This window comes from Tachypleus tridentatus, chromosome 12, assembly GCF_004210375.1.
Source record: "Tachypleus tridentatus isolate NWPU-2018 chromosome 12, ASM421037v1, whole genome shotgun sequence".
Lineage (NCBI taxonomy): Eukaryota > Metazoa > Arthropoda > Merostomata > Xiphosura > Limulidae > Tachypleus > Tachypleus tridentatus.
The window spans coordinates 108,215,489-108,231,067 of record NC_134836.1 but is presented as its reverse complement, the minus strand read 5'-3'; the positions used below and the strand labels follow the sequence as shown (position 1 = coordinate 108,231,067).

At 34.1% G+C, this 15,579-nt stretch overlaps 1 protein-coding gene across 2 annotated transcripts; it reads right to left on the bottom strand.

The window, feature by feature from the left end:
• Positions 1–145: 145 nt before the first annotated feature.
• LOC143234294 (RYamide receptor-like) lies at positions 146–13,713 on the bottom strand. 2 transcript variants are annotated; one of them, XM_076471540.1, is made up of 4 exons: positions 13,662–13,713; positions 12,324–13,165; positions 6,304–6,798; positions 146–5,739 (listed from the first exon to the last, which is right to left on the bottom strand). In XM_076471540.1, exons 2-3 carry the CDS (start codon positions 13,113–13,115, stop codon positions 6,325–6,327), a joined length of 1,266 nt encoding a protein of 421 aa, XP_076327655.1. In that variant the 5' UTR covers positions 13,116–13,165; positions 13,662–13,713; the 3' UTR covers positions 146–5,739; positions 6,304–6,324. The 2 variants fall into 2 exon arrangements, with proteins under 2 accessions (XP_076327655.1, XP_076327654.1); XM_076471539.1 differs by having other exon boundaries at positions 146–6,798.
• Positions 13,714–15,579: the final 1,866 nt, after the last annotated feature.

The window sequence follows — 15,579 nt, the reverse complement described above, 5'->3', positions numbered from 1 at the left end:
AATACGGTTATCGAAACTCTGTTTCTAGCAGTACAAGTACACAACCATACCACTGTGTCACTAGGAAGGAGGGACTTTCTGTTGAAAAAGTTAGCCCTTTGCATAGGTTTACAGATCTACAAAAAAACACCAATTTCGTCCATAACAAATGTATATTTTATTGGCACAACATTCACATTGAACAGTGTTGACAATAAAATAAATGTACATGAAATTCAGATGCAAACCTTTAATTTATTTTAATACAACAATCTTGTAAATGGTTGACTTTGCTAACTTTACAACATGCGAACACAATTTCCGTAACAAAGTAATTCTATTATGAAACATTAACCATTAGAAATGTTTAAGTATCCATATAAGTAACGGTAGTTTAAATATATACACGTATTCATGAGAGGAAAGTCAATTAACTTATAAAGTGAAGCAAAATATTTAATATTGGTACAAACTCCAATAAACTTTACAAACCCTCCTCAAACTTGTTTGGGGTTTAAAAAAATGTCTCATATTAAGACATTTGTTTCACTCGCGAAATACACATTTCCTATTATAACCACTTTTTATTGAACGTAATAAAACTGTTAAATTTTCTTCAAAATTCTCTTTCAGAAAACAAATTTCGAAAAGCATTTTAAAAAGCAGCCAAGATTTTAGATTTATTTGCTTCCAATCAAGCTTTAGTAAGATTTCAGAATACTTTACGAGTACAGTTTGGCTCGAATCCCGGTCGCACCAAACATCCTCGCCCCTTTCAGCTGTGAGCGCGTTATAACGCGACGGTCAATCCCACTATTCATTGGCAAAAAAGTAGCCTAACAGTTGGCGGTGGGTGGTGATGATTAGCTGCCTTCCCTTTAGTCTTACACTGCAAAGTTAGGGAGGGCTAGCGCAGATAGCCCTCGAGTAGCTTTCCGCGAAATTAAAAAAACAAACAAACACAGCAAACAGTTTTGGTTTTAAAGGAACATGTCAAGTTTTCGAAGCTCGTCACAAAAATTGTTTTAATATGTGAAATCATTAAAAATGGATAAAATCATTGTGTCTGGATTATATGAACAATACTTGGTGCATTTTTAGTAATAACAAACTAATACAAGATACATGGTATTTAACATTAACGGTATTATGGGTTATCATGGTAACTAACTTGTGGTTTCAAAGCTTATTGCAGGTAACTTAATTTTAACGGTTACATCTAACATAGCTTAAGGTAATTGGTGATAATTATATTATAGGTCACCATAGGAACTTGTAACACATATCAACAAGCGCAGTCACTGGATATTCAGCCATTTCTATTTACCATAAATTTCAAGCACTCTAGCTTGTTTATCTTTTCCATTATCGTACGACTATTGTTCCACATTATTATAGTAATTTACTTAGAATAAATTTGATAAACGTTGTTAAATAATTCTGCAAATTGATTCTTAGGAATTACGATCTCGTTCATGTGAGGTAAATCTGTAGTTTTATTTATGCGCGCTTTTAATGCTGTCACGTGACTTTATAGTTTCTGGAATTTTCTCCAGGTGCTCAAAAGTTAATTAAACAATTATATATTCTACCTAACAATGTTAAAGTCACTTAATAAACAAAACTCGTATCGAGCTGAAACTAACCTAAGATTATGGGAAGTTTACGTTGTAAGCTCAGGCCTTATTTGATATTTAGATAATTACGAACCAATACATGTGAAGCATTGTTTTCTGAACGAAGTACAAACCCGTGGTTAGAAACGGTAATTATTTAAAGAATACGGATATAAGGTGTTACCATAGCAACATTTGTGTCATACACAACAAGAAAAGAGCACACGACGGTCGCTTTAAGCAGCTGTGACGTTTGAAATTTAATTTTTAAGCCACTGCTTACCACAGTAGTGAAATTTTATAACAAAAGGGTTCAGTTTGTTTTGAATTTCGCGCAAAGCTACTCACGGGCTATCTGGGCTAGCCGTCCTTAAATTAGCACTGTAAGACTAGAGGGGAGGCAGCTAGTCATCACCACCCACCGCCAACTCTTGGGCTACTCTTTTACCAACGAATAGTGGGATTCACCGTAACATTATAATGCCTCCACGGCTGAAAGGGCGAGCATGGTTGGTGTAATAGGGATTCGAAGTCGCGACCTTCAGCTTACGAGTCTAGTGACTTGGCCAGGCCGGGCCGTAACAGAAGGGATTTTAACACTGAACCAAATATATCTATGGTTTGTAGGGCTTTTCTTTAACGAGATGTACAATAAACCAATTAGATATACAATGTATAATATTTTATCAATTTTTTCTTTCTTCTGGGAAGGTAAGATGATTGGTCGAAAAGGGATTAAGGAGACATTGTCTACCTATGTACTCGATAAAACTGGGAGGGTCGGGTTATTATTAGGATGTCGTCCCTCGCCCCGCACTGATGTTATTTTATACGTTTTAATTGGGAAGCGTTGATAAGTTCCTAGTATCTCATAAATGAGGGTTCTGTACTTATGCAAAAACTACTGATGTAATTGCACTACACCTATCATGGTCATGTCCATCCATGTGCAACGTGTGAGCATTTGGGCTTGTATAAATCTCGCTTTATTTGGAATGTCGGCAGTCTTACATTTCACAAATAGCCCACCTTATGCCAATGCCTGTTCGTTTGTTAATATACTTAGTACGTATTTAACACAAACACCGTTTTAATACGTAGTATATGCACAACACAAATGATAGGGTTAGGTAAGTCTAGCAGGAGGTGGCTGATGTGTTATAGGTATAACAGTGTTTGTAGGTGAGAGCAACTTAGTCTTATTTCCATTATATTTGATACAACTACTTAGTTAGCGAACTAATTCGTTTTGTTTACGTTTTTCCGGAAGTAAATTTTCTTACGTGTGTGTTTTCCTGTAACAAAGCCACATCGGGCTATATGTTGTGTTCACCGAGAGAATCGAACGCCTTTATTTAATGTTGCAGGTCCGAAACTTACCGCTGTCCTGCCGGGTGACCCGAAAGTACACAATCTACCTATTCAGAAGTTTATTTTAGAATGACTCTGTTTCTAGAGTGTCTGGATATTCGCGTATTTGCTTAAGAAAGCTTAAATTTATATACACTACTGACGGCTGTGCTTTGTAGAGTTTGTAGTTTGCTTAATTGTGCATCAGGTTTGTTTTGCTTTGTTTTGAATTTCGCGTAAAGCTACACGAGGACTATCTGTGCTAGCTGTCATTTAACTTCTCTAGTGATAGACTAGAGGGATGGCAGTTGGTTCACCACAACGCTTAGTTTAATTTAACACTCATATTAGGTTAAAAGATACATTTTTATTTCAAGTCTGTTTCTCGTCATCAAGAACTCTTGGTTTATCTTTTAAATTCCTATTATAATATCACCAACTGAAAGGGCGAGCGTGTTCAATGAAAGGGACAAAAAGCCGAAACCAACAAATTGCACCATAACTACAAGACCTGTTGTTGTTTTGAATTGAGCACAAAGCTGTACAATGAGCTATCTGTGCTCTGCCTACCACGAGTATCGAAACCCGGTTTTTAGCGTTGTGAGTCCGAAGACATACCGCTGAACCATTGGGGGCTACTACTACCAGACCTGCTCTCAGCATTAGGTATTAAACTTGCTTATGAATGTTAGTTATACTTTATTCTTATTGAACTGGATAATATCCGGAAATTGATGTTTTACGTTTATCTTGACAAGTTATATTCTTCAATTTTCCTTTTCACATTTAGAGTATATATGGGTTCCAATCCATACAATTCTGATCACATCCTCTTATTCAAAGTTTGTCAGTTAGTATGTTTCTTTCCATTTCTATTCTTTAACATTTTTTTTTAGGCCCGGCATGGCCAGGTGGTTAAGGCACTCGACTCGTGAGGGTCGTGAGCTTGAATCCACGTCATACCAAACATGCTCGTCCTTTCAGCCGTGGAGGCGTTATATCCTACTATTTGTAGGTAAGAGTAGCATAAGAGTTGGCGGTGGGTAGTTGTGATTAACTGCTTTCCCTCTAGTCTTACACTGATAAATTAGGGACGGCTAGCGAGATAGCCCTCGTGTAGCTTTGCACAAAATTCAAAAACAAACTAAAATATATTTTTTCAATAATATGAACCTGACGATGACCAAAGAAGGTCGAAGCGTTGTTCGCTCCTCTACATAATGCTTTCTCTCCCCATACCAGCCGTTTTTTTACATATATATTTGACTTGCAATACTGCTGTATAAATATAATGGAATAAAGTCGTTCCTTAGTCTTGTATACTCTTGTATTTACTTTTCTCAGTCTATCGGCTACATATACAAATTCATATGCATATATTTGGTTAAATCATCAAGCGTTTCGTTTGTTTATCAAGAGACGTTTTGAAACACAACCTGTATTTCAGCGTATTGTGATGTGTTCTAAATTAAGTAAATTAATCACAAATATGATTTAAACAGCAATCGCAGAAAAATAACGTTAGCATGTTTATAGATTTGCGCTGCGATTCGTATGTTAAATATATATGTAACGTCATTGGTTACGAGAGTATATTTTTCAGGGCGCCTCCACTTTCGTAGAATAATCTAAACACACAAGGAGAGTATTAAGTGTATACTACACAGTGTGCTTAATAGTTATTACTTAATACTTAAACATTATCATTGAAGATTGTAAGTTAAAGTGTAAATTAAAAATAAAAACAACCACTTGTTCGAACATCGCCAGTTTATTGTTATTAGTATAGGGTGAGATCTCTTCGGTTCATCCTCATCTTAAGTGAGTAAGGAAAACGTTCAGTTATGCAATAAAAAATCTGGGGACATCTTGAAGATTAAAACCTTTTGAATTATAACTAGAGGGGCACTCAGTAGAGCGTATACCTTTATTGTGCAGCGTTGACCATATTTGGCTCTTAAAAAGAATCGAAAACGTCTCCATATGTCTGTTATCAATGGATACAAACCATTTTTGGCAGAATAATGAGGAATATCGTTCTATATACCCACCAAATTCGATTATTTTTGATTGAGTCACAATGCAAAAATAATGTGAAAAACCGGCCCTCATGTTAACAGTTAGAGATGTTTTGGATTTTCGTGATCTTGTTGTATTCTTGATCTTTGAACTCAACACTTCCAAAACTACTAACTTCTAAGCTGAATCATATTCCAAATATCTACCAACTTTACTCCAAATCTTCTCGGCCGGTTTTGAGAAATCTTCCACACGCGCGTGTGCGCACACACACACAACAAAGAGAGAGAGGTGAAATCATAGCCTTCGTGACCTTTAGGGGCAAAGGTAATTGTTTTTTCTAAATCGCACACAGACTGAAAATGTCTCGTAAATGCTTATAGCTCACTCATGATGATACAAGTGATACACTTTTAGATAAAGTAATGCAAATAAAATATATATTGAGCGACCTCAAGGTTTCCGTTTAAAGTAAAAACTTTACATGGTCTTGTGGCTAAGATGCTCTTACTCACAACCTGTGGGTCACGGGTTCGAATCTCCATCGAACATGCTAATACTTTTTACCCATGGGAACTTTATAATGTTACGGTTAATCCCACTGTTTGTTGATAAGTCGTTAAAGAGATGACGGAAGGTGGTGATGACTAGCTGCTCTCCCTCCAGTCTACCACTGCTAAATTAGGGACTGCGAGCACAGATAACTCTCGGGTTGCTTCGCATAAAGTTCGGAAACCATTGAATAAACGTTTTGGAGTGGATTATCAAAACACAACTAAAATAATAATAAAAAAAGAACATGATTCCAAAGAGCCTGTGGGGACTTGCGAATTAGTTAAACATAAGTTAGTTTGGGTATTATGCCTCATTTGGTTTTGTTTACTGAAATAACACGGAATTTAAAATCCTGTAGCCTAATCAATAAATTAACATTATATTACTGTAAGAGATTCTATGTCAAAAGCAGTTTAAAACACCATGTAATACACATTTTAATAGAGTAAGTTTGAAGTATGTAAAAATGAACTTTGTATACAGATAAAGTTTTGAAGTTTCTTTTCGATGGATCTATTGGGAAATAACATTTATATTGTTGGGGTTGAGGGCTCGTGCATTCCTGCCGTTATGCCTTAAAGCCAATCCGATTTCATTTGTCAATGAAATTCCCCAAATAGTAATGTTACAACGAATCAATTTTACACATTTTGTAAACCAATATTGAAACAATGCTTACATTTGTTTTATCGTTATGATGAATGGAAAGAAAGGAAATCAGTGTTTGATTATCAAGTCTTGGATTGTGTGTAAGCTTGCTCTCTAACAAAAATATGAAACTAACCTTTCAACTAAAGGAAATGATTTACTCAAAATTACAGCGTGTAGCAGTTTCGTCTTCAAATTTAGAAGTATGGCGCCTGAACCTAGTCCTGGTAGGTAACGTGCTGTCCTTCTTCGTGGATAAGCCTTGGCTCACGTTGGATACAGCGGTGAACGTCACCGACGTCATGAAACTGGTGGTTCGCTCACTTGTACAAGTACGACTTCTAAGATTTTTTCTTTCTCGAAAATGAACTGGACGACTGCCCCGCGTGCAAGGTAGGAGAAGACAAAATACCTGCCGGAAGCCGTTGCGGAACTTGGAATTCATCCAACAGTAGATGATAGGATTGTAGGAGGCGTGGCTCATAGCCAGCCAGTGACAAACAAACCAGACGTACTCAATATGCTCGTGATACCAGATTGATTGATTTTGATCGCCCACTACGATCAAGGTGTTGAAAGGTAGCCAACACAGCGTAAAAACCGTAACAACAGTAACCATCATTTTCACCATCTGAAATGGAAACAGAACCGGATGTGATAAGTACCCCAACAAATGTTTCATCAGGACCCCATCTGTTTCTTATCAAATCTGAATTATTAAAAATTCTATTAATGAAAATCCTATAAAATGCATGACGGCTTAAGAAAGTATTTTGTAGCCCCACGCAATTTTTGCTTAATAAATTTTTCTTCCTCTCCAGTGGCACGTCAGCGGACTTGCAGTGCTAGAAACCGAGTTTTGATACCCGTAGTGGGAAAAGAACAGCGAACACTTTACATAATTTTTGTACTTAATAACTAACATCGGACTTGTTAAATGTATAAGTTATTTTGTATCCCATTTACATTGTATTTACATGTTTCTGAATTTTGAGTATCCATTGTTGATTAATTCCTCTACGAATAACGTGGAACTAAAAAACTGTAAATACAGAAAGGTTGGAGAGTACCTTTTTAATTGTATATTCAGAAATGAACAAACTTAATTTGAAGAAAACAAACAAGTAAAGCAAAACAAATAACTTAGCTTTTGTTCTGTAACATTATAAATGGCATCTAAAAAGTTCTGAATGATGCTAATCTATTTCACATGTTTGATGCATTCTCATTACATAACTAACTGGAGTTTCTGTTCTGTAGACAGAAGTTACGTAAATTCATGTTTAATGAACTGTTATCTTAGGACATAAAGTTGGTTCCTTTATATGTAACTGTAAGAAAAACAAACATAAAACGCAAAACACAAAGTTTTAAGGTTTTTTGAGAACTTCCGCTGGGACCTAAAACTTTCATCTCAATTTTGGTGTAGATCCATCCAAACCCTGCTACATAGTTACATGGACATATAAAAGACAGAGCTAGCATGTTTATATATATATATAATGCTAATTTTGTTTCATACGTTCTTGCTTGGTTTATTATGATCGCTAACTGTAAAAGGCCTTCATCACACTGTTAAGTATCTTTCTCGCTTCTAACTTGGTAACAATATACATTGTCGCTTAGCAACAATACCATCATTTGGTTGTTCTCAGGCCAACTATGATGCTTATGTTGAGTGCTAAATATTCACGTTGATTTAGAAAGGTTTGTTTTTTAGTCTTTATATTTAGTGATTATATGATATAACAGCAAAACAGTTTAATTCAGAAGTTGAGTTGTAGTTAAAAACTAAATAAAATTTATCAACTAGTGTTTTAGCTAAGCCTTACGGTACGTTCATATATTTGGCTTAATGCTTAAATTGGACTTCGAACACGCCAACTATTGCCAACTTTATGGAGTCAGTGTTTAAAAAGTGAACAAGTGTTAGTAAATATTCTTTTGGTATTTTACACACATTATCAACTTGGCTTTCTAACGTGAAGAAAAATAAACGTTTATTTCTATCAAACCTTTTTTATAGTTCTGATCTAGAATACAGTGAAAAGACACAATACTCTTTGTTACTTCATCTTTCAGAATGCACATGTACTTTTTTGTTTTCCACATTTTCTTTTTGTGCGCAGTTTTCACTCAAAATGTGGTGATTAGGGATTAATTTTGAGACTGAAATAAGTGAAGATAAGGTGAATTTTATAGGTACAACAGACAAATTCGATTTAGTTAATTTCTATAATTTTCGTGAATAACATTATTATGTAACTAGTATAAAAGTCCACCAAAAATGACAGGAAACCATTGTTTAACGATGAATGATTGACGAATAATGATTAATTAAACAAAAACGTTTAATTCATTCTTAATTTGTGATAATGTTAAGCTGCATCAGTAATCTGCTTTGTCGTGTTTTTATTAGCAATTTCTATTTGTTTTTGATTAACAACTACAAATAAACAATTTTTTATTCCAAAGAAGTCTCTTTCTACCACGAATGATTTAAAAAAAAATCATTAACTGTTTCCAAATCGTAACACGTGTTTCTTCTACAAGAATAAAAGTACTTGAAATGAAAGTCAAGGAATGGGTAATATGGTCAAATTCCTAAGTTCATTTCATATGCCTAATAATTAATTACTTGCATGCTTACTTGTATTTAGAAAGATATTTATAGGTAACTCATCTGTTTGATATTATGGTTATGACAGGCGCTGCGAAATATTGATGGCCCTTGTGAAAAAAAAAAAATTAATAATATTCAGTTTTGTTTGGAAAATAACAAGTCGGGTTTAATCATTTTTGTTTCGGTTTTCGGCTAATGTTTCGAAATATCTAGGTGCAACGAATAACATTTGTTTGTAAGTTAACACGTGCTGTGCTGAAAGTAAGGTAATGTATCTTACGAGTTAAAATATCTTTATTTACCGTTTGTGTTAAGAATAACATAATGCACCTTGTACATTGAAAATAAAATAATCTATCATTTGAATTAAAAATAACATAGAGCACTTGTTATAAGTCATTTACACAATTACAGTACTTCAAAAACGATATTTGTTTTAGTCCTGTGTACTGTTTAATTTTGTGTCGTATTTAATAAGATTTGTTTTGATCAAGTTAGAATTTCAGTGAAACAATATGTTCCGAAACACCGATTGTTGGCGAAGCGTTGAATACCAACGAATCTAATGTTCGCGGTAAAATCTACCGCCCCACTTCCCAGTGGCACAGACTCACACCGCAAGAAACTGGGTTTCGATACCCGTGGTAGGCAGAGCACAGATAGTCCATGTGTAGCTTTGTGCTAGATTCCAAATAATTAATCAATAAAATCCCCACAGGGCAATTTAATGTAATGTTACGAGAAATATCAACACACCTTAAATAAGTAATACTCAAAGCTATTACAATATTTCTAAAAGCTGTACGTTATGAGGTTCAGTTCCTGCGGTGGGCATAGCAGGTAGTCCAATGTGGCTTTGCTCTATAATAACAAACAAACAAATATACCGAATCTCCTTATATATCAAACGTTATATCGGTTCGTCAGTATTGTACATTGGCAGCGATGCACACGTTACGAGTATTGCATGAAATAAAGTGATAGTAATAGAGGATATGAGTCCTGATTTTGTAGTTTCAAAGTGACAACATCTGATCAAAAGCGATACCTGTACAAGTAAAAATTGAATTGAACACAATAGCACTTGGATGTTGATATCCGACTCTGATACATCAGTGTTAGCCTTTGTTTACCTTTGATCCTTAAAATCGTTACAAACAACGATTGAACAAATTTTTCAGTTGCAATAATAATTTGACAGTGAGAATACACCTCACTACACGAAACATTAACTTCACAAGTGAGTTTTTGGTTATTTTCAAAAACAGCACTTCCAACGATACATAACTTATATTAATAGTGACTCTAACAACATACTAAGCCTTTTGGTTCGTACTTTCAGTATACTACAATGTGAAAAAAACGAACAACAAAACTGATTAATGAGTTCGTGTCACGAATTCGTTTTATTTTTGTTAACTTAAGTAAATCACAACTGGAAAGGTTATATAATGACACAACTTTGCAGCACTTTAGAAAGGAATTTTTGTCAAACTGGACAGAAATATAAGATGCTGTGAAACCTGCGAAAGTGTTTACTACACTGTGTAACAACCACAAAGTTGTTTGTATTCTTCCTGTTAAACACCTGTAACAGTTACTATGACAACCAGGTCATGTTTCCAAGTGGCTATCCATTAAAAACTTCTGACAAATATAATAAGCCAATTATATAGCTTAGAACTAAATAATCTAAAATATGGTGTTGATCCCGATATATATATATGTAGATCATAATTATGAAATAACCCAAAATAACTGTTGACAACTTCTTGTTGTTTGTTATCAAGCACAAAGCTGCACAAAGGGCTTTCTTTGATTTGCCACCACGATTATCGAAACCCGGTTTCTAGCAGTATAAGTCTGCAGCTATAGCAGTGTGGTGGTGGCTAGTGATAAAATAATCCAGTTTGATATATATAGTTAATGTTATAAGGTAGGTCGATACAGTTTGATATATATATATAGTTAATGTTATAAGGTAGGTCGATACAGTTTGATATATATATAGTTAATGTTATAAGGTAGGTCGATACAGTTTGATATATATATAGTTAATGTTATAAGGTAGGTCGATACAGTTTGATATATATAGTTAATGTTATAAGGTAGGTCGATACAGTTTGATATATATATAGTTAATGTTATAAGGTAGGTCGATACAGTTTGATATATATATAGTTAATGTTATAAGGTAGGTCGATACAGTTTGATATATATATAGTTAATGCTATAAGGTAGGTCGATACAGTTTGATATATATATAGTTAATGCTATAAGGTAGGTCGATACAGTTTGATATATATATAGTTAATGTTATAAGGTAGGTCGATACAGTTTGATATATATATAGTTAATGTTATAAGGTAGGTCGATACAGTTTGATATATATATAGTTAATGTTATAAGGTAGGTCGATACAGTTTGATATATATATATAGTTAATGTTATAAGGTAGGTCGATACAGTTTGATATATATATAGTTAATGTTATAAGGTAGGTCGATACAGTTTGATATATATAGTTAATGTTATAAGGTAGGTCGATACAGTTTGATATATATAGTTAATGTTATAAGGTAGGTCGATACAGTTTGATATATAGTTAATGTTATAAGGTAGGTCGATACAGTTTGATATATATAGTTAATGTTATAAGGTAGGTCGATACAGCCTGATATATATAGTTAATGTTATAAGGTAGGTCGATACAGCCTGATATATATATAGTTAATGTTATAAGGTAGGTCGATACAGCCTGATATATATATAGTTAATGTTATAAGGTAGGTCGATACAGCCTGATATATATATATATAGTTAATGTTATAAGGTAGGTCGATACAGTTTGATATATATATAGTTAATGTTATAAGGTAGGTCGATACAGCCTGATATATATATAGTTAATGTTATAAGGTAGGTCGATACAGCCTGATATATATATAGTTAATGCCATAAGGTAGGTCGATACAGCCTGATATATATATAGTTAATGTTATAAGGTAGGTCGATACAGTTTGATATATATATAGTTAATGTTATAAGGTAGGTCGATACAGTTTGATATATATATAGTTAATGTTATAAGGTAGGTCGATACAGCCTGATATATATATAGTTAATGTTATAAGGTAGGTCGATACAGTTTGATATATATAGTTAATGTTATAAGGTAGGTCGATACAGTTTGATATATATATAGTTAATGTTATAAGGTAGGTCGATACAGTTTGATATATATATATTAATGTTATAAGGTAGGTCGATACAGTTTGATATATATATATAGATATATATATAGTTAATGTTATAAGGTAGGTCGATACAGTTTGATATATATATATATAGTTAATGTTATAAGGTAGGTCGATACAGTTTGATATATATATATATATTAATGTTATAAGGTAGGTCGATACAGTTTGATATATATATAGTTAATGTTATAAGGTAGGTCGATACAGTTTGATATATATATATATATATAGTTAATGTTATAAGGTAGGTCGATACAAGACATAAAAACTCACTTTTCGTTTCGATGCCGCCAGTCTCTGGTCCCTACCATCCTCTGCTTCCCCAGGGGTTCGCTTCCCCCATACCACCATGGCTATTCTCGTGTAGGTAAAAATGAGTACCATCAAAGGAAGAAAGTATTGGAGCGTCATCAGAGACATCCCGTAATAGTAACGTTGTTCTGGAGGATCCCAGACCTCGGTGCAGTGGTAACCATCTGAACTCTTTGCTGCCACAAGTCGAGAGACTATAGCAGTGGGCAATGGGGTGATGATCGCCACCGCCCACACCAGGAAGATCAATAGTTTTGCCTGTAGTTTTGTCATCCGTGGTCTCAGGGGTTTTATGATGGCGATGTACTTGTCAACGCTGATAGCTATCATGGTGTAAGCGCTAATGAATACCGATACACCTTGGGCGTAAGTGACCACGACACATAAGGCTGTGCCAAATGGCCAGTGGTGAAGAATTAAGTTGACCACAAAAGTAAAAGGAATGCATAAGATGGCCATCAGCAGGTCTCCCACGGCTAAGTTGACGATAAAATAATTTGTGACCGTGCGCATGCGCCGATCAGCAAGTACAGTGTAACATACTATCCCATTTCCACCCACGGCAGCGAGAGAAATTGTTGTGTACATAACGTACATGAGTGCTTGAATACCTTCCGGAACGGAGGAGTTTTCCGTCGATGTAAAGTTGTCTTTTTCTTTCTCATTATCAGTCCAAATTATAAAGGAAACATTCAGTTGAGGCTCTATAGATATGTTCCACCAGGTGGCGTTCTCAGTAATCATGGTGAACATCAGTTTGTTGGCTTAAGAGTAAGCTAATGTCTTTCTTTAACATACTTTTCCTAAAGATATTATAAAGTATATAAGTCATCAGAGCGACATCACGAAAATGTGTTGTTAGCCTACAATAGTAATATAAAATATAAATTTAATTCATAATAAAAGCAAGTATTAATCTGACAAAAAATGAATAGAAAATGAGTCTTAGAGCAATATATTATAAACTTTAAAATGACATAAAAACGATATCGATCGGAATAATAACGTACAGTTTTATCCTCTTAGATATTGTTTTGGACTATTAAAACAACAACAACAACTAATACTTAGTAATTGTACACAATCGGTTCGTTTTAATATTAAAATAATTTACAAGCTGTAAGTTTCAACTTATGATAATAGCTTAAACTTTAAAAACCGATTTCTCAACATCCTAAATGACGAATATCACCGTTAATATTATATTAGTCAAATTATTATTTACAGATAATTAACGCAAAGAAGTTTAGTGTAGCATTTTTTCCAATGTAGTACAAACGTGTAATATCACTTTCGTACCATATATTATGATGACTCTCAATTGGTTATGTTCTCGTATTTTTCTTGCAACTGGGAAAGAAGATAAAAACAAAGACATATCAGAACTTCAGAAAAAGAGCAAAAACTTCGAATAAAAATCTAGCAGGTAGAAAGTAACAATTAGAAACTTTTTGCACACGAATCAGAGATAAAGAAAAATGAAACTGAAACCAACAAAACGCGGGTATTTAAGCTTGAAAGTGGTCTGGTACATGATATATTATAAAAACAATTGCAACAGAACAAAACGAATACCTTTTATGGACAAATTATACTTCAACATGATAATTTTAAAATAAATAACAAATATCAAAATCATACTTTCAAAAGTAATATTTATTTGCTCCAACGAATTTCTAGATATTAAACTGAATTTTATTTCTGGCAACTTAGCCAAACGGTTTTTTTTTCTCATCATGTTTTTCATATGATAATTAATTAATACTAAGTGCCAAACCACTTTGCCATATCGATGTTGATAAGGATATACTTACTAATAAGCTACTAAATGTCAAATATAGAGTTACAACATAAATATTTCAAATAGTGCCACATTATTAAACGGATGATGAAAAAAGAAATATTTTAAATAGTGGCACGTTATTAAACAGATGATGAAAAAAGAAATATTTCAAATAGTGGCACGTTATTAAACAGATGATGAAAAAAGAAATATTTCAAATAGTGGCACGTTATTAAACAGATGATGAAAAAAGAAATATTTCAAATAGTGCCACATTATTAAACAGATGATGAAAAAAGAAATATTTTAAATAGTGGCACGTTATTAAACAGATGATGAAAAAAGAAATATTTCAAATAGTGCCACATTATTAAACAGATGATGAAAAAATAAATATTTCAAATAGTGGCACGTTATTAAACAGAGGAAGACGACAGAAATGTTTATAACAGTGCCATATTACTTCATTAACCGACCAGCAATCAAGATGAATTTTACTCTCTCTTACTGAATTGTTACATCTAGATGCATCCATAAAGTGTAATTTTCTTGTAATAAATATCTGATTTTCATACTTCTACAGAATTTGTTTCTCATCTATTGAATAAGAAATGTTTTAGAATTTTTGCGCAAAGCGATACGAGGGCTATCTACACACACACAGCTGACCAGTAGAGGGTTGTTTTTGTTTTTGTTTTTTTAATTTCGCGCAAAGTTACACGAGGGCTATCTGCGCTAGCCGTCCCTAACTTAGCAGTGTAGAACTAGAGGGAAGGCAGCTAGTCATCACCGCCCACCGCCGACTCTTGGGCTACTCTTTCACCAACGAACAGTGGTATTAACCGTCACATTTAACGCGCCTCCGTGGCTGAAAGGGCGAGCATGTTTAATGTGATGGGGATTCGAACCCGCGACCTTCGGATTACGAGTTGAATACATTAACCACTTGGCCAGTAGAAGAAATAACCACAGTCAACATCACCCATTGCCGAGCTCTTGGTCTGCTTTAATTGAAAAGTGGGATTTGACTGTTACTATAAATTACGAAGGGCGATTTTTGTGGCAGTGGAATGCGAACTACAAATCTTTTACAGTTTGGGCATGCTAACGATTAGGCCACAACTGTATAGAATTCTCAAAAAGCAGCATTCAATCAAGTTTACCTTTTGTAAGAAAAGTTGCTAGGTTTTCCATATTTTGACCTTTGACTGTTACTGACACTCTAGGGGTTGGCACCCTTACAGTTCATTATTTACTAAACTTAAAAGTTCCTAAACGTATAGAATAACACATACGAATTTGACTAAACCAATTTTACACTTTCGATAGTTTATTCTCATATTCAGGAAGAAAAGACATATATTTTGATTTAACTATCCCAATTTTAAAAAGGCACGTCGTATGCTCCCGTTTTGGTCAATGGTAAGAACTCTG